General features: G+C 45.1%; 1 protein-coding gene across 1 annotated transcript in view; it reads left to right on the forward strand.

Moving 5' to 3' along the window:
• LOC306934667 (transmembrane protein 132D) overlaps positions 1 to 19,333 on the forward strand; it is a 434,395-nt gene that overhangs the window by 358,259 nt on the left and 56,803 nt on the right. The window contains exon 8 of the mRNA XM_079517336.1: positions 5,735 to 5,878. Within this exon, the coding sequence (XP_079373462.1) occupies positions 5,735 to 5,878 (144 nt within the window). The remainder of the gene's footprint in view (positions 1 to 5,734; positions 5,879 to 19,333) is intronic.

The raw sequence follows: 19,333 nt of genomic DNA on the forward strand, positions 1-19,333 counted from the left end.
TGTGTGTGTGTGCGTGCGTGTGTGTGTGCATGCGTCCGTCCGTGCGTGTGCATTGTGAGTGTTAGTTGTTTGATGTGTGTGTATAATTTCCTTCAGCAGAAAGGATGTAATCAGCTGTAATCAAGCTGATTATGATCATTGTCACATTTATAATTGCATATTTGGACAAGTGGACTTTTTTTTCTCTTTGAGCGCACGTGGGAGTGATTGCTTGCTGTCTCTACGGAGCAAGTGATTTTTCTCACCAACGTGATTTTTCCTATCAATTTACAATTATGGCCCTTAGCAGATGCTCGAATGCAGAGCGAATTACGAGGCACAATATCGGTACATAGCATCATCAACCATAGTCAACAAACTGCAGGGTAACTGGTGCCATTTAGAGTGCCAAGTACATTAACTAGGATTCAAAGCTGTTTAGTCATAGTCTTTAGAATAGATGTTCATTTCATTTTAGTCATATTTTAGTCATCTGAAATGTTTTACTGTTAGTCTAGCTTTAGTCGACTAAATCTACAGTTGATTTTGTCACCGGAAATGTATTTTGGCGGGCCTTGTTTGCCTGATTTTACAATTGTTTGCATGCTGAAAATAGCCGATCTACAAGCTCACAACAGGTGTGCCCTGGCTTTCTGGGCCAGTTGAATATGCCGCGTCTTAATTGTGTTCAATTTAATTTATTGTACTGTAGAGCAGGGGTTCTCAACGTTTTTGGCCGGGGACCCCCGGAAATGCTTTGGCAATGTCTCGGGACCCCCGCCCCGCACCCTCCCGACCCCCAATATAAATTGACTGCTACAATAACCTTAACCCATTTTGGGCGGGAACCCCTTTTGGTGTTTTAAGCATTGTTATAATTTAGCTATTGAAAAATAGCAGATCTACAAGCTCATAGCGCGCCACCGAGTGGCGCGCTACGAGCTTGTAGGTCTGCTATTTTTTTTAAATCGTGAAAATAAAAAATTAAAAAACCTTTTTTTTTTTTTTTTTTTAACATTTTTAGGGGACCCCCTAAAATAATTTGGCGACCCCCCCGAGGGGTCGCGACCCACGGGTTGAGAACCCCTGCTGTAGAGTAGTGTGTTTTTTTTCCCTTTTTCGGGGGGGTTATTTTGTTTCGTTTTGTTGTGGCCAGAAATTGGGTGCTGGACAGTGGGAGGACAGTGGGAGAAGCCGTGGCTTTAAATCTGCTGCGTTTCGGATGAGGCAGCACGTGCACACATAGACAATCAATGGGGCCCCCTGCCCTTTTACCCGTCTGTAAAAAACCCTTCCCTTCTATAACCCTTCTATAATACAAGATCAGCAATGTCTAGCCCCCTGGGTTATACTTAGAAACCACCACAATAAGCCACACAAAACAACGACGTGTAAGTTAAACTGGCCATAGCCACTGTGTGAGGGTAACTAAATTGGGTCTGTGACTGTGGGGTCACAGACATACAGTCTGACATACAATAGGATACATGTGTGCACAGTAAATAAACAATGTCCTCATGTCCAGAGTTCTTAAGTTAACATATTTGGATTTTACCAGAAAGATAACACCATAAATCACTCACAGTGAGTGACAGACTTCAACACTTGTCAGTCACTCGACAAGTTATTGGCATAGCAGCACACATAGCAGCACACATAGCAGCACACATAGCAACACACATAGCAACACACATAGCAGCACACAGCCTTCCCTTTGAGAAGTCTTCTGATACTTTTGAGTTTTGGACATTTGGTGTGAGGGAAAAACTCTGTACTGTATTGTTACTTGAATGATAAAAAAAAATGTGGAACTTGCTACTAAATTAAACTAAAGATGGACTCGAATCACATAGTTATTAATGATGGATTTGAAAAGTATTCTGTGCCTGCTGGCAGTTTGCCATGCACTGATTGGTTCAGAGGTTTTCGAGATGCGTTCCGGAAACATAGACACACAGACAGTCAGACATACTGTAATCGCTCGCCCGCCTTTGGCCGGCGGAGAGAAAAGATAGTACAGAAACTCAATGAGGATTCTGAAGCAATGCGATTGTGTGCGTGCTATAATTTGGGTCTTCAGTTTTCGCATTTGAGATAATGAGTGATTTCAGACGTTTCCACACTCACGCCCAGGCCTCCACACTCACACCCAGGCCTCCGTATTGTGTAAATATTTCACAGAAAATAGCAGATGGACGATCGACAAGCAACACGCTGTGGGCTTGTCGATCGGCTAATTTTCGGCGAAAACTTTCTTCCACAATAACGGCGATGCACGGACTATAAACTTCTACCTCCATTGTGTGCACGGCACGGCAGGACTTTTGGGTTTGAGATCTTTTGGAGGTCTCTGGGTCTTTGCGTTTTGAGGATGGTGTGTTATTTGTTTAGGCCTCCTATGCCCAGCTTTGTGTGTTTGTGTGAATCATAGCGATCACCCCATAGCGATGGGGAAAAGTGAGGACGCAAATTGTCGAATCTCGCTGGAATGAGATGATGTATGATGATAAGTTCACACGGGTGTGATTTTAAGACCAGGGCTGAGTCTCAAGTGGTGTCTGGGGACTCCCAGGGGTCCTAGAGGGGGTTCCCAGGGGTCCTAGAGGGGACTCCCAGGGGTCCTAGAGGGGGTTCCTGGGGACTCCCAGGGGTCCTAGAGGGGGTTCCAGGGGACTCCCAGGGGTCCTAGAGGGGGTTCCAGGACCCAGGGGACTCCCAGAGGTCCTAGAGGGGGTTCCAGGACCCAGGGGACTCCCAGGGGTCCTAGAGGGGGTTCCAGGACCCAGGGGCTCCATCCCAGCCAAATTATTTATAGTTAGGAACCAAATGGACACTTACTTACAGGTTTATTTGGACACTCTCAAAGTCAAATGATATAGTGTACACTGGGGTCCCACACTGCAGGGGTCCCACACATGGACATTAACAGATTAATCGCCCAGGACGAAGTTCTTTGTCCTTTCTATTAGTAACGCCCGACGCTCAGGACGTAGTATTCTATATATCCTAAAGACGAAGTTTATTGATACGAGAACAGATCGCCTGGCTGTATAGCCCAGGCGCGCCTGCTGGGCTCTCCTCGGTGACGCGCAAGACTGAGACGTCATCAAAAAACTCCCTCCTCTGTTTAGCTGATGAAAACGAAAATCTTAAAACGTTCATAAATCGCGATCTAAATCATCCCGTCTTTTTCTGAAAAAAGATCCTGTGTTAGACGGCGCTCCGCGGTCCAGTCGCTAGTCTCGCTAGATTTATTCTCGTCTCCCGTTGTTGTCGATCGATTCTAAAGTGCTGTGGCTATTGTTAGCTGCTACACAACATCATGAACTTCCGGCCGGTCCGTCCGGAAAAGGCGTCCGTGTTTATAAATCGACTGGGCGCATGAATGTAATGGATTAAATAGTTCCGGGCAATTAAAGTGTTAAATGGGGATGATCCGTGGTCTAATGCATGTCAAATTGACGATCCTTGAAATTAAAATGGTTGACAATCACTGCTATGGCCGTAAAAAAACTAAAAGGTCCCTGGCATAATCTTTTCAAATAGGGGTCCGCGGTAGCCTGGCTACAGACCATAGACCAAGCTTCAGTCTGATTAATCAGCCTAGTTCCGTGGGCTAATATGTATCCATCCGGGGGTCCTTGACATAGAAAAAAACGTTTTGAGAACTGTCCATTTAATAAATGCAAGGGTGGTGGGGAGGGGGAATTAAAGGCTTCAGGTAAGGAGCTTCTGTATAAGTTTTAAGAGTGAAAGTGGGCTTTAGATTCCGTTCGTTCAAGAATAATGTTGTTGATTTTCTGTCTCCCGTGGCGGTTCAATGAGCTCCTCTCTTCTGTTGTTGAGCTTTATGTCCGTGTTTCTACCAGACACCTAAATCTGTTTTATCTATGTGTAATCTGGTGCTTATGTTGAGTCTGTCCTTGTTTATTGACGAGTAAAGGTGCTTCAATTTCAATTCCCTCTGTCTCTCTTGCTGGACTGAGATAAAGTGTTCATTGTTGTGTACCAAGCTTTGATGAAAATCTCTCGCTCTCTCTCTCTCTCTCTCTCTCTCTCGCTCTCTCTCTCTCTCTCTCTCGCTCTGTCTCTCTCCTCTCAGTAACAAGGAAATTGAAATCGAGACGCCACGTGAAAAGTATTCACTCCCTCACAGCTCACACTCTCTGGCTCTCTCGCCACATTCCTCCCCCACTCTCTAACTCTCTCATACTACTCTCATGCTACAGCATCACACAAAGGGGCCTTGCAAACTGGGAGCGATAAAACGCGCCTATAGTTCATTTTCAATGAGACCTCCGTTTGTGAACACAAACTCTCTGAATACAAACTAGCTAGCATTGTATAGCATTCACATTGTTTGGTGCTGACCATGAGGCTTTATCAAAAGGAAAACATATAAGTGGGAAAGGCATGTTCACAGCTCAGACACACACTCACACAACACAGCTCCATGGCTGTGTTCTGCCCTCCCCCCATGGAGCAGAGCTTCTCTGTGAAACCCAGTGACTCCCATTGAAAATAGATTGCGAGCTGCTCTGCTCCCCCCCCACCCCCCTTGAACAGAGAGCGATTTCGTTTCAATAGTGTGTACGGCGCCTCAGAATACTTTGAGAGATTTGTAATTCATCAATATCACTTCAGTTTAACCCTCTATAGGCTACTTAGTTGCACTATGTTTTGTGTGTTTTTCGATCTACGTTATCACAACGTGTCGCAATTAACGCGACTTGGCGAATGTTCCACTCCAGAATACGGATGCAGAGATTCAAGTAGTTTCCTCATGATACGTTATATCTTAGGGGGGGGAGACTTAGCCTTCATATTTATTTAGGCTACTGTAAAATATATGACATAAATATAAGATGCTATGTGTATGTTTATTAACCATTAGAGACGAGTGAGGGGAGGACGGAGAAGGAGATCAGCCGGAGAATCGGAGCGGCAGGGGCGGTATTGCAGTCGCTGTACCGCACTGTTGACGAAAAGAGAGTTGAGCCAGAAGGCAAAGCTCTCCGTCTACCGAGCAATCTTCGTTCCTACTCTCACCTATGGTCATGAAGTGTGGGTCATGACCGAAAGAATAAGGTCGCGAATACAAGCGGCCGAAATGAGTTTTCTTCGATGTGTGGCTGGCATCTCCCTTAGAGATAGGGTGAGATGTTCAGTCACACGAGAGAGACTCGGAGTAGAACCGCTGCTCCTTCGCCTGGAAAGGAGCCAGCTGAGGTGGTTCGGGCATCTGGTTAGGATGCCTCTCGGGCGCCTCCCTAGGGAGGTCCTCGACGCACGTCCCACTGGGAGGAGACCCCGGGGCAGACCAAGGCGCAGTTGGAGGAAACACATCGACTCACTGGCCTTGGAACATCTCGGAATCCCCCAGGAGGAAGTCACGAATGTTGCTCTGGAGAGGGAAGTCTGGAGCACTCTGGTGGAGCTGTTGCCCCCGCGACCAGACTACAGATAAGCGGTTGATGTAATTCAGGGGCGCCGTGGATGAAAATGTACATTTACAGCCTAGGGGTGTCTTGAAAGAACAAACGCTTTGTGAAACTCTGGACGCTCGTCAAAGCCGGATGCACCGCGCGGTGGATCTTAATGTTTTGCCAATTATTTGAGGTTTGAGGTCCCGCAATTGCAACATCCAACTGGCACACAGGTTGGTTATCGCCGGTGTAAAGTATAGTTTTTTTTTATAATTCATGTCTCTCTCTCTCTCTCTCTCTCTCTCTCTCTCTCTCCCTCCCCCGTATAGGACACAGAGGTTGTCAACACGGCCATCTTGACAGGACGTCGCGTTGCCGTGCCGATCAAGCTGGTTACCGTGGAGACAGATGGGCGTGTGAGAGAGGTGGATGACTCTATTACCTGCACTTCTACAGATGTGGACGTTCTCAAGGTACGCGCACACGCGCACATGCACACTCACACACACGCACACGCACACGCACGCACACGCACACACACACACACACACACACACACAAATCCAGGCTGTATAATAACCCGTACGTGATCATCATACACTCGTCACTGTCGGCTGTACTGTGCTTCCTGTGTTGTTGTTGTTGTTGTGGAGTTAGAGGAATTCAGGCTATTACCTGTTGACGTGACGTGACGTGATGGACAGGCAAACAACCTGCCTTTTCCTGGGCCCACTTCAGTACAACAACACAATGTGATGCCGATACGGGAGAGTTTAAGTGACAGAAGTGACAGATATAAGAAGCGTACAACTGAGGAGTGGAGGGGAGACGAGGGGAGACGAAAGCAGAATATGAGACGAGACGAGAAGGGCAGAGGAACGGAAGAGTGCATAGAGGAGACGGGGAGAGTAATTGAGAGAAGAGAAGCAGTGGTGTGTAAGTGCATTCACTCAAGTACTTATTACACCACCAGGACAATGTTGAGGTATTTGTACTTTACTTGAGTATTTCCAATTATCAGTGTTTTTACTTTTACTACGTCTCCGAGGCGGGGAGGGGAGGAGAGGGGTTGAGAGGAGAGGAGAGGAGAGGAGAGGAGAGGAGAGGAGAGGAGAGGAGAGGAGAGGAGAGGAGAGGAGAGAGGGGTGAAGACGAGTGGAGAGGCGTCCTCAGAACCCTCTCTGTATCTTCCTGACGTTTAACTTCAAAACACCGGAATGAGAAAATCAATAGCAATCTTCCTCGCACTTACTTACTGAGGTTCACAGCATGGTAATTTCCGACAGTAAATCCAGGACAAGGTGGAAGGCGTGCGTGTCTATATAAACGCATAGTCGGAATGCAAGGTTCAGCGTAATGCGTCATTTAGGTCTACAAGCTCGCAGATTAGCTATTTTTATATAAACCGGGACTCCCCCCTTTTTTCCTCTTCCCAAGTTCATACTCCGATGCACCGGTCAATCTCAGTAGGTGTGCAAATAGGACTTATTTATTTTTATTGCTGCAGCTACAAACGCCGGTCGCTTTGTATCATCATGTCCCTGGCTCCCATTGAAAGTGAATGGTAACATGTAGCTTTGTATTTCCGTGTTTCTGGCTCCCATTGAAAATTAATGGTAACATGGAGCTTTGTATCTTCGTGTTTCTGGCTCCCATTGAAAATGAATGGTAACATGGAGCTTTGTATCTTCGTGTTTCTGGCTCCCATTGAAAATGAATGGTAACATGGAGCTTTGTATCTTCGTGTTTCTGGCTCCCATTGAAAATGAATGGTAACATGGAGCTTTGTATCTTCGTGTCGCTGGCTCCCATTGAAAGTGAATGGTAACATGGAGCTTTGTATCTTCGTGTTGCCATGGCTCCCATTGAATGAAATTGAGCGGTGCCAGTTGGGCACTGGCCTACATGGAACGATGCAAAGTTTAAGCGGTGGAAGATGGATGGATGGATGGATCTTTGTATCTGCCCGTGTGAACACAGCCTTAGTCTCTGTACCTCCCTCCCTCCCTCTCTCTCTCTCTCCTTGTCCCTCCCTCCCTCCCTCCCTCCCTCCCTCCCTCCCTCTCTCTCTCCTTGTCCCGCCCTCCCTCCCTCTCTCTCTCCTTGTCCCTCCCTCCCTCCCTCCCTCCCTCTCTCTCTCCTTGTCCCTCCCTCCCTCCCTCTCTCTCTCCTTGTCCCTCCTGCGGCCTACTGTATATTTGTCTAATAAAGGAGAAATCCGTCCAAAAAATTATCTTTAACAAGTGGCCCAATGTGACATTGGGCTCAGAGATTGATTGTCCGTGTTGCTCAAGCCAACCCCCCGACCCCCAATAGCCCCCCCCCCCCTCTCCCCCCTCTACGCCCTCTCCCCCGCCCCAGCAGACGTTGGCCCAGGGCCAGAGCCCAAACGCCAGCCCTTACCCTGACAGTTTCAATATGGAGGTAATTTCCTGTTACAAGGCAACAGGACTCGAGCTGTTTAAATACGATCAATAACAACACAGAGAATGGAAGGAACTCATTCAGCTGGGTGTAATGCTAGCACACTCTGTCTTCTCTCCCTGCGCTCTGTGTGTGTGTGTGTGTGTGTGTGTGTGTGTGTGTGTGTGTGTGTGTGTGTGTGTGTGTGTGTGTGTGTGTGTGTGTGTGTGTGTGTGTGTGTGTGTGTGTGCATGCATGCATGTGCGCGTGAAAGAAAAGGGACAGAGGAAGTGAAGTGGTAGTTATTCTCACTTTACAAACACACAGATGTGCACACACACACACACACACACACACACACACACACACACACACACACACACACACACACACACACACACACACACACACACACACACACACACACACACTCTTAATGGTATGGTGTGTATGCTGGAGACAGCACGATATTGGCAGATAATTCACACCAAAAGCAGAAGAGTCCATTCAGCACTTTAGTTTGGTATCAAAGTGTAAAAATTGCCATAGTTGTCATGAAACCTAACCTGACTCTCTCTCTCACACACACACACACACACACACACACACACACACACACACACACACACACACACACACACACACACACACACACACACACACACACACACACACACACACACACACGTATGAGCGCATGCCAGAACATGCAGTTCTATATGAGGTATACAGTGGTTGAGAAGGCATTGGTGGGGAGGAGGGTGGGGTATAGGAGGGGGGGGGGGGTTGCTTGGGAATCTGTTTGAAGGGATTACTGTACATACTGTACGTTTTACACGGATGCCAAACGGGACACGTGACAATGGCCCCGGGGAACAGACGTCACACGGGGACTAACTCGACACCGCAGGTGAACTGAAACACAATCGACACGCTAGGCTAGAACAGGGGTTCTCAACCTTTTTGGCCGGGGACCCCTGGAAAATCTTTGGCAATGTCTCGGGACCCCCGCCCCGCCCCCTCCCGACCCCCAATATAAATTGACTGCTACAATAACCTTAAACCATTTTGGGCGGGAACCCCTTTTGGTGTTTTAAGCATTGTTATAATTTAGCTATTTAAAAATAGCAGATCTACAAGCTCATAGCGCGCCACTCGGTGGCGCGCTACGAGCTTGTAGGTCTGCTATTTTTGAAAAATCGTGAAAAAAAAAAAATAATAATAATTTGGGGACCCCCTAAAATATTTTGGCGACCCCCCGAGGGGTCGCGACCCACGGGTTGAGAACCCCTGGGCTAGAACACCAACAGGGATAATGAGGTGAACCAGATAATCAATAATCACAGGGTCGGGTGAGACAACCATAGAGTTATAAAGCAGGGGTTCTCAACCCGTGGGTCGCGACCCCTCGGGGGGTCGCCAAAATATTTTAGGGGGTCCCCAAATTATTTTCAAAAAAAAAAAAAAAAAAAAAAGATTGTTTTTTTTTTTAAAAATCACGATTTTTCAAAAATAGCAGACCTACAAGCTCGTAGCGCGCCACTCGGTGGCGCGCTATGAGCTTGTAGATCTGCTATTTTTCAATAGCTAAATTATAACAATGCTTAAAACACCAAAAGGGGTTCCCGCCCAAAATGGTTTAAGGTTATTGTAGCAGTCAATTTATATTGGGGGTCGGGAGGGGGCGGGGCGGGGGTCCCGAGACGTTGCCAAAGCATTTCCGGGGGTCCCCGGACAAAAACGTTGAGAACCCCTGCCATAGAGTTATAAAGGATGGAGGGCGGACTGCCCCCCCCCCCCCCCTGCTATTCATTTCAGTGGAAGTTGCTCAGTGGCGTTTTGAAGCACCCGGAAGAAACATCTACTTTTTTTCCGATTTGTGCACCAACATTTGGGGCTCCATTTTCGTCACCGCTAAACCCCCTTATCCTATTTTGAAAAACATTTTTGAATAGTTCAACTAGCCAATCTATATTGACACGTTGTGAGCTTGTAGACTGGCCATTTTAACTATTCAATTTTGTTTTGCAATAATAGTAAAAAAAAAAAGGCAAAGAAGTTTAGGGATAAGGGGTTTAGCGGTGACGAAAATGGAGCCCTTGGTGCCCAAAATGCGGAAGTGCAAACGAGCGCTCAATGTTAAACCCCAGCTGGGGGTTCCCTCCGTGGGGGCTTGGAGACAACACCGGTAACAAATAGGGATGTGTTGAATTTCGACTCATGGTCATCTCGACTCAAATAAAAGTTTGACTCAAATGTAAAACCGAGTGTCGCGCTATGAGCTTGTAGATCTGCTTTTTTTTTTTTTTTTAAGTGAAAATGTCTTTGAATATATATTCTTTCAAAGCGAACGTTTTGAACTCAAATCTTTGCTTCTTGGGAGTCCCTGGAACAACATATTCTCAGATTGGGATTGCGGCCAATTACATATAAAGTGTGGGGTTCCTTCACATGAAATAGTTTGAGCACCACTGATACAGAAACATACTGTATAGGTTTTTCAGAAAACTTTCATGAATTAGAAGACTTTTTTTTATTTTGACCTCAGGTCTTAATGGATTAAAACATTTGAGAACTTTTCCCACACTGGAACAGCACTGATGCATTAAGGCTCATCAGGAGCAGTCAAGGGGTTCAGTGTTATTGGTCCTGTATACTCTGACACACCGCCAAGAGCAGCCCGGGATCGAACCGGTCCCCAGCGCCCGCTATACCTCCTGAACCACTGTTGCCCCACTGAATCAGATAATAGAGCTCTTTCTCTCTCTCTCTCTCTCTCTCTCTCTCTCTAGATGTAAAGTATCTTGTTAAGGTCCCCAGGGATGTTGTTTGTTGTAAAGTAATGGTGCGTGCGTGCGTGCGGGCGTGCGTGCGTGCGTGCGTGCGTGCGTGCGTGTGTGTGTGCGTGCGTGCGTGCGTGCCGCGCCGTGCCGTGCGTGTGTGTGCTGTTGACACAGCACTATGCGTCGGTCAGCTCTGGCGCTGCAAACAGGGGACAGTTGGGGGACAAGCAAAACATGCACGTAGGCTACACACACACACACACACACACACACACACACACACGGACGGACGGAGTGCAAAACATACTTTCCCCATGGCTTTGGCCTGGTGGAGACAACAAACAGAAACGTTTCGACCTGGCATGGTCTTCTTCAGGGATTCCATAGCAGAACAACCACATGTAGTTGTGATATTGTATGTTTTTTATTGGAAAGAGAAATGCATGTACATGAACATATAGCTGTACATATCTGCCAAAAGGCTAAAACATAATTTAGTTCTTTGAGTGCTAATGTATTTTTGTGTTATACAGCTTGATTGAAATGACAAAAGTCTGACTTCTCCTTGTTGGTTACCCTGCATGTAATTATTCTATTTCATTCTACAACAAACTTTGTTAAGAAAAGTAGGCCTACTACATTTAACTACGTCTTTGTATCCAGTCCAGCACCCAGTGGTGTACTCAGATGTGTTACTCAAGTAATGGTGAAATGTAGAAATACTACAAGTAAAATACTTATATATTCATCCTTTTATTGGAGTATAAATACCAAAGTATTGGCTTTTTTTTTCTTCAGTCACACCGAAGTATAATTCTACCTATGAGGGTGGATTCTGCCAATGCTTTCCAATTGGCAAACATCTGCGAATGGCAAGAAACCACTCCATTCCCACTGAAAAGCATTTAGCGGAATCCACCAACAATAGTGCCTCGATCTGAGATGTAGTGGAGAAGTATAGGAGGAGTATCGAAAGTAGAGCAAAATTATATACACTTACAGTACAGCACTTGAGTACTTTTCCACCCCTGCTATAGTACTGGGCCAGTAAGTGGGACATAGTTATTACTTTTTCTCTATTACTTATTATAAAATATTATTATTATTGTGTGCCTTGCTTGGACCCCAGAGTGGGGACTCACAGACATGGTGAGTCCCCAGACGCAGCCGGACTGCATCTCCACCGACAGCGTCTGGCCCTTGTCCAGCAGGTAGTCATGGGTGCAGGTGCCTGTATCCACCGGGCCGGTCTGGAGGGTACAGGTCCTCTCTGCCTGGCCGTCCACCCTGACGGCCCAGGCGGCGCTGTGAGCTCCCTCACACAACCCCCCCGTCACCGTCGCGCTGTACTTGCCAGAGAATGGAGCCGTGTAGAGGCCTGCAACAGCCATAGAATCACAACAAGGATAGTAAATAGTAAATGGTGCATTTATATAGCGCCTTTATCCAAGGCGCTTTACATAGATTGTGCATTACATTCACCCATTCACACACACATTCATACACCGATGGCAGCGGAAACCATGCAAGGCACCAACCAGCACATCAGGAGCAATTAGGGGTTCAGTGTCTTGCTCAAGGACACTTCGACACTAACTCTGGGGGAGCCCGGGTTCGAACTGGCGACCTTGCGGTTACCATCCGGAAGCTCTACGCCTGAGCCACCGCCGCCCCGGATATTATTAGAGTTTAGATCAGTGGTTTTCAACCAGTGGTCCGAGGACCACCAGTGGTCCTTGAGACGGTTCCAGGTGGTCCCCAGCTAAATGATGGAGAGTTGGTAACCACATAGATAGAAGACCCCAGCTAAATGATGGAGAGTTGGTAACCACATAGATAGACCCTTATAGATCTTTAACTCTTGAAAGCGTAAAAGGAAACCAAATGGACCCGTACGGGTCCATTTGGTTTCATTTTACGCTCTCAAGAGTACATTTATTGTTAAACATCTGCATTACTTAATTTGTCTATAGTCTATACAATTAGAGAATGTAGAAGAATTGTTATTTTGATCAACGTTTGCCAACAGCATGGAATTGTGGACAAAATCTTATCAAACGACAACAACATATTCTTTCGTTTTGGGTCTGAAATGCTTTTTAAAAAAAAATCAGCCTCAGGTCTAAATGGGTTAAACCCTTAGAGTATATATGAATAGAGACGGCACCCGAGTTCTCCTCCCATCCACTTGCATTAAGTTGCTCAAAAGCGCATGAGGTGATTTCACTGTGCATTCTGGGTAGGAACAGAGTGCATTCTGGGTTGGATTGGGCCCAAACACATGAACGCGCTGCCGTTGACTATCATTGCAAGCATTCAGCGTTCACGTGTCATCGTGAACGTGCACAATGATAGTCAACGGACCAGCGCGTTCATGTGTTTGGGCCCACACTGCAATATCAAATTCGGCCACTATGTCCATTTCGACTCAAGGTTAAACCACAGTGTACCTGTGTCCTTGTTGTATCCGCTGCCGGTGTCAGAGATCACCATGTCGAACATGACGGGGTCCACGGCCCCTCTCACCATCCCAGAATGAGACACCAGCAAGTCAGCATTGGGCTGTAACGGCTCATCGGACACCGGAGCCTCTGTTGTTACAGGGCGGAAAACAGAGAAAATATAGAAATACATAACTTCCCTTTACAAAAAAAGTGTGAACCTGTGATGTTGATGGGAAGGATGGATGGATCCACTGTAGATGGCACATACAGTAGGCTACAGATAGGGTAGGTGAATAATACATACAGTAGGCTACAGATAGGGTAGGTGAATAATACATACAGTAGGCTACAGATAGGGTAGGTGAATAATACATACAGTAGGCTACAGATAGGGTAGGTGAATAATACATACCTGGAGTTGGGAATGGAAATGGAAAGGCCTCTACTGTGGCACTCGGCCCACTGAGGACACAGCACACGGTCCATATGACGAGAACAGCAGCAGCAGCCATCTTCAATCTGTAGTACACACCAGGTGTCAGGAATGCATTACGGGAGGACCCAAAAGCAGGCAACATGCAGGATGCAAAGCGGACTATATTCAAAGCGTTTATTTCACTAGACCAAGATAGGGCAAAACAAAGGCACAGCAAAAACACATACACTCACTTGACAGAGGTCTATGGACCAACATAGGCTAACAGGCGAACAAAACACAGGTGACTAGGATACAATAATCAGGTAAGACAGAACAGGAAACACCAACAAGAGGGGGCAGGAAGGCACAGAACAATACTACAAAATAAGACAACCAAAAACACAACAGAGTAAAAAGTAACCAAAATACAGAACATATTGAAAACACAGAATAAGTCCAAAACCTAACAATGACTGTAACCAGTGTACAAAGGCAACACTAATAGCAAGCGCTTCCTTTCTCAACATCCAAGGCATTACAGAACAAGAAACAGAAAATGGCCATGCCATAATAGTTCAGGGTTTGGAGCCATATAGTCACGGTGCAAATACAAAGGCAGAGGAGCAGGGCGTGACACCAGGTCATTATTATGCCAGTGCTTCTCTCACTCGTGCGTGCGTGCGTGCGTGCGTGCGTGCGTGCGTGCGTGCGTGCGTGCGTGCGTGCGTGCGTGCGTGCGTGTGCGTGCGTGTTCTTGATTCTGATTGGCCACTCCCTGAATTCAGTGGTCTGTTATTTCTTGATAATAATGACCGCTCCGCTCTATAACAGACCGATGCCTAATCAAAGCCTCGGAGCACCTGCTGCGCCCCGCTTGATTTACTGCTGTTTCCAACATGACAGCCGTGTAAACACACGGTAGACGATGCAGTAGCCTACCTGAAAATTGATTCTATTTGATCAACTCACTTCCTTGTTTTCCGCTGGGCAGACGCCGGCCACCCATAATCCCACTTTAATCTTTTTTGTTTGATATTCTGCTGTAGTGTCTCTAACTAAGCTAAGCGGGCATCAGTAACAACAGTGTAATCAGTTGTAATATGCCTTCATAAGACTTAGAGGATTTTAATTGAAAAACTATTTACAATGTATATGGCATTTAGCGAGCTTATTTACAATAAGCAAGGAAATCACAGATACATTAAATGCAAAGACGGTGTAGTGCCTCAGTAAACTATAGGATCACGGGTAAACCAAGAACCTTGCAGTCTAAACAATAATACTGTCCAAATTGGAGCGTGATGAAGGTTCTTTAGCCGAAACGCGCTGGCCGTTATTTAATCTCTGTCAAGCTAAAAACCATGACTAAAATAAAGTATTTTTAAAACTCAACTCAGTGGAGTGCCTTGGGATCTTTCTTAACCCATTCAGAACAGGAACCCCTTTTGGTGTTTTAAGCATTATTTTAAACTTCTATTGAAAAATAGCAGATCTACAAGCTCGTAGCGCGACACTCTGTGTTTGAAAAATCGTGAACATGTGGCGCAAATCTTCTTTCAGAGCGAACTCAAATCTTTGCTTCTGGGTTGCGTCCCTGGAACAACATATTTTGAGCCAATTAAGCGGCCAATTACATACAAATGTTGGGGCTCCTTGTAATAGTCTGACAACCACTGACATAGAAACGTAGGTTTTTCATAAACTTTCAGATTTAGAAGACATTTTGTACCACTTCTAACAGCAGAAATACAAATCCTGATAAAATATAGATAATAATTAACATAATAATCACTAAGAAGACCTAAACATATATATACATAATCTAAGAACTAGTTTAGATTGATGTACCTACCTTGGTTTGGCTCAGATGGGTTTGGATCAAGGTTGGCTGGAGATGGAGAGTTATATAGCATAAACACGCACGGGTGCACGGGTGCACACACACACACACACACACACACACACACACACACACACACACACACACACACACACACACACACACACACACACACACACACACACACACACACACACACACACACACACACACACACACACACACACACACACAGAGAGAGAGAGAGAGAGGGTGAACTTACATGATATTCATGTGAACAGGGTCTTCAGTCCACGGGGACCAGTGGACAGTCCATATCTCATATCAACAGGTGTTTATTTAATCTTCTCCTGCCGACTTCCCTTTGTGCATTTTGCGATTATCGCCACTGTCGGGCGGGAACCTTTTATGTCCTAAAGCAGCGCTTTTCAGGTGGTCCCCAGCTAAATGGTGGAAAGTTGGTAACCAAATGGACCCTTTTAGATGTTTAACCCTTCCGGGTCCATTTGGTTTCATTTGACAGTTGACACTCACTCTCAAGAGTTAAATTATTGTTAAACATTTGCATTACTTAATTTACAAGAAGTCTACACAATAATTGTTATTTTAATCAATATTTGCCTGTTGAAATGAAATGAAATCTATATTTACCCAGGGTATCTGGGCTAAGCTCAAGAACTTGTTTCCAGCCAGGCCCTGCTCATAGAACACATTTCATCGTAGTGGTTCAATGCCTTGTTCAAGGGCACTTCAGCGGTGGTAATTTTTTAACGTGTCGGACGGCTGATTCGAACTGGGAACCTTCCGGTATCAAGACCGCGCCGCTATCCGTTCCGCCACCGCTGCCACACCGTTGCCTCTCCTATGGTACCGACCGAAATCAATACAGCATGGAATTGTGGAAAAACTTTATCCGACGATAACAAAATATCCCTTAGTTTTAGGTCTGAGAGGCTAAATAAAATCTTGGTGCAGGTCTGTGGCTCAAATACCCAGTAAATAATGGGCCTTGACAGGAAAAGGGTTGAAAACCACTGTCCTAAAGCATTCGTTTTTTCTTCAGCAAATGTAAGAAAAAGAACCTTCTTCTTCCAATGGATCCAGTTACTAAAGTTAAACAGACACAGACACACTTAACCACTTTTACTTTCACCTAAAATACTTAACCGTTTTTAAGCAAAACTATTGCATATCTACAAACTCACGACACGCTGCTTTTAGATCTGCTATTTTTGCTACTTGTGCTCAGACACTGTAGTGAGATACAAGGTTTTTTGCCTGAGAGCGACATTATTCTTCTGTCACATGGAGCTCATTTTTCTCTCTTTGTCTCTTCCTCTCTCTTTCTTCTGTGAACCTTGAGACTGACCAAGATGTTGTCGCAGGTGGTGATGAGCAAAATAAAGAGCGTTGAAACCGACACCGTCTTCACTGTTGTGCCTTTTGTTCCAGATATGGGCCAGATCTTTTGGCCCAATACATCTCCAACAATGAACTGTATAAAATAATAATCTTTATTGTCCCGAAGGATATTCGTCCTCACATCACCCACATCAAAAAAAGACATATGGCACATAACACCAAGACAATTCAAAAACATAAGGTCCCCACTGTATACAGTGGGCTTGTCGCGATGGCTGAGGGGACAAAACTCCTACTAAAATGGATCAGTGTCATTTGATATTGAAAGTGCTAACCGTCTGATGGACTTATTGTTCATATCAGAAAGTGTGCAGGGAATTCCGATGATCTTGGAAGCAATACGGGTATATTGAAGAGTTTGTTTCTTATGGGCATGGTGTAGAAACATGCTGTAGCTGTCCCAGCAATGGGTATTTTGTAATATTTTATTTTATTGCTTGCCTTTCTGAAAATGTGTAATATGTGAACATTGTATATATTTTTGCTTTGGGTAACATATTGTATTTGTATGCTGTGTGGTGCCTTGTCTTTTATTGCTGTTCATTATGACCTGTTGTAAGGACATGCAGGTGCAGGTTCTATGTGATTAGTGTTGAGCAGCATTGAGTGCACCTGGGTGAGCTAAGCTCAGGCAGAACAAACTGAGTTTCAGTGGTGCAAGGAGCTCTTCCTACGACAAAGAAGAGTGTCCTTGAAATAAAGGATATAAGATAAGATAACTAACTCTCCTAAAATAATTGGCAGAAGGCGCACACGGTATGTTACATGTTGTTGTTTTGTTTGTAAACAGTATTGTCTTTTCATCGTTTGTGAACATGTGAATGTAATGGACATTTCATTGTGTTGTTTATATAATGTGGACATTTATGAACATGGACGATTTCATGATTATGGACACTTAAAAGAGACAGCTCGACTGTCAAAGAGGACATTCATAATTCACATGCATGTATAATTCATTGTGGTTAAAACATATTATTTGTTTGTTATTCTTTGCAGTTTTTCACGTTGTCTTGGGGAAAATAAATACCCTTGAGATATCAGTTGGAGCGTTGTCATTCTGCTGGTTGAAGAGCTTTAGGAGCAGTTATACATGCCGAACAGTACAACAGAACAGGTTGAATAATAATAACAATGCTTTTGTACAATAACAAGATGAGGGGCTACAGATAATGATCTTAACTTACAAATTACGTGGAGTCTTTGTTGAAAACTTGAATGGATAGATGTAATATGTTGATCAAACCTAAGTCTATTGTCCAGAGTGATAGTCCAGTGAGTTAGGTAGCTCTTTACTGTCGTTGCCTTCTTCCTGATGTTAATTTAATCCAGAGAGAGGTTCAAGGTGATCAGTCTTTATCCTCGCCCGATACAATCCTAAAATAGGCCCTAAAGGTGTTAAATCCCCATGCTACCTATAAGTCTAGATCGGGAGCTCCCATCCTAATTTTGTTCTATAACTATTGGCTAATGTTGCTATACCCTATATCTTCTATTTTTGCATCTTAATGCTACTTCAGCTCATCAGAGCACACTAAGAGACTAGAATAAAAAAGTAAAATTGCTAAGCCTGCACATAACACATCTTCGGGTTTCTAACTACAGAACGAGAGAGAGCGCACTTTCTCATCTGTGCATGAGTTTATAAGGGCCCATTTTGTCACATCCCATCGCTTCCGTTGTGACCTCCCTTCGGTTTTAACATCCTATCCTAGCATCACTATCTTCCCCCTTTTCTTGGAATCAGTGTTTCTTCCCACACCCCTAGACAATAATTATGTAACATACTGTACTGGTGTCCAGCCTTTTGGTCAGAACTGGCCACCACCCTAACTCAACTGGCCACCACCCTATACCCTAACTCAACTGGCCACCACCCTACCCTAACTCATCATCAGGTTCGTGTAGCCAGCAGCCCCCAGTAAACCTTCCCTTCAGGTCCTGCATCCTCACAGTTCCAGTTTACACAACAGTTACATAATTCATTCTCGTATCCCACCGATGTCCTTCCCTATAGGTTTATTTAACAAACCTTGTCTTAGTTCATAATATATATATAATATATGCTCAATATTCCTAGGTCCACCATTTCATTACTTTAAGTCCTTACTAGTAACACTTTAAACATGTATATGTACTGTAGTTACTAGTTTTGTTGGTATGCCCTAAATGACCTCACTACGTCCTTACATCATCATTCACTGCTTTACTTCTCTCATTTACATAAATACTCTGTTGCTTGATGTCGTGAAGATTTCCGTTTTCTCATGTTACACCCGATAGTTCAAGTTCTTCATTTCTCTGCTGCGTGCCCCTTTCGTGACCTCTCTGCAGAGCAACTGCTTGGATACGAGAGCTCGTGCATGCTCTGTTCTCTGAGAAGCAGCTTTATTGCACAAGACTGGTACTGTACAGCAGTGTCCCACTGTTCTCTGTCTCTGTCTCCAGCTAGACTGGTACTGTACAGCAGCTCCCACTGTTCTCTGTCTCTGTCTCCAGCTAGACTGGTACTGTACAGCAGTCTCCCACTGTTCCCTGTCTCTGTCTCCATAGACTGGTACTGTAGCAGTCTCCCACTGTTCTCTGTCTCTGTTTCCATAGACTGGTACTGTAGCAGT

Source organism: Electrona antarctica (assembly GCF_951216825.1).
Source record: "Electrona antarctica genome assembly, chromosome: 12".
NCBI classification, from domain to species: Eukaryota; Metazoa; Chordata; class Actinopteri; order Myctophiformes; family Myctophidae; genus Electrona; species Electrona antarctica.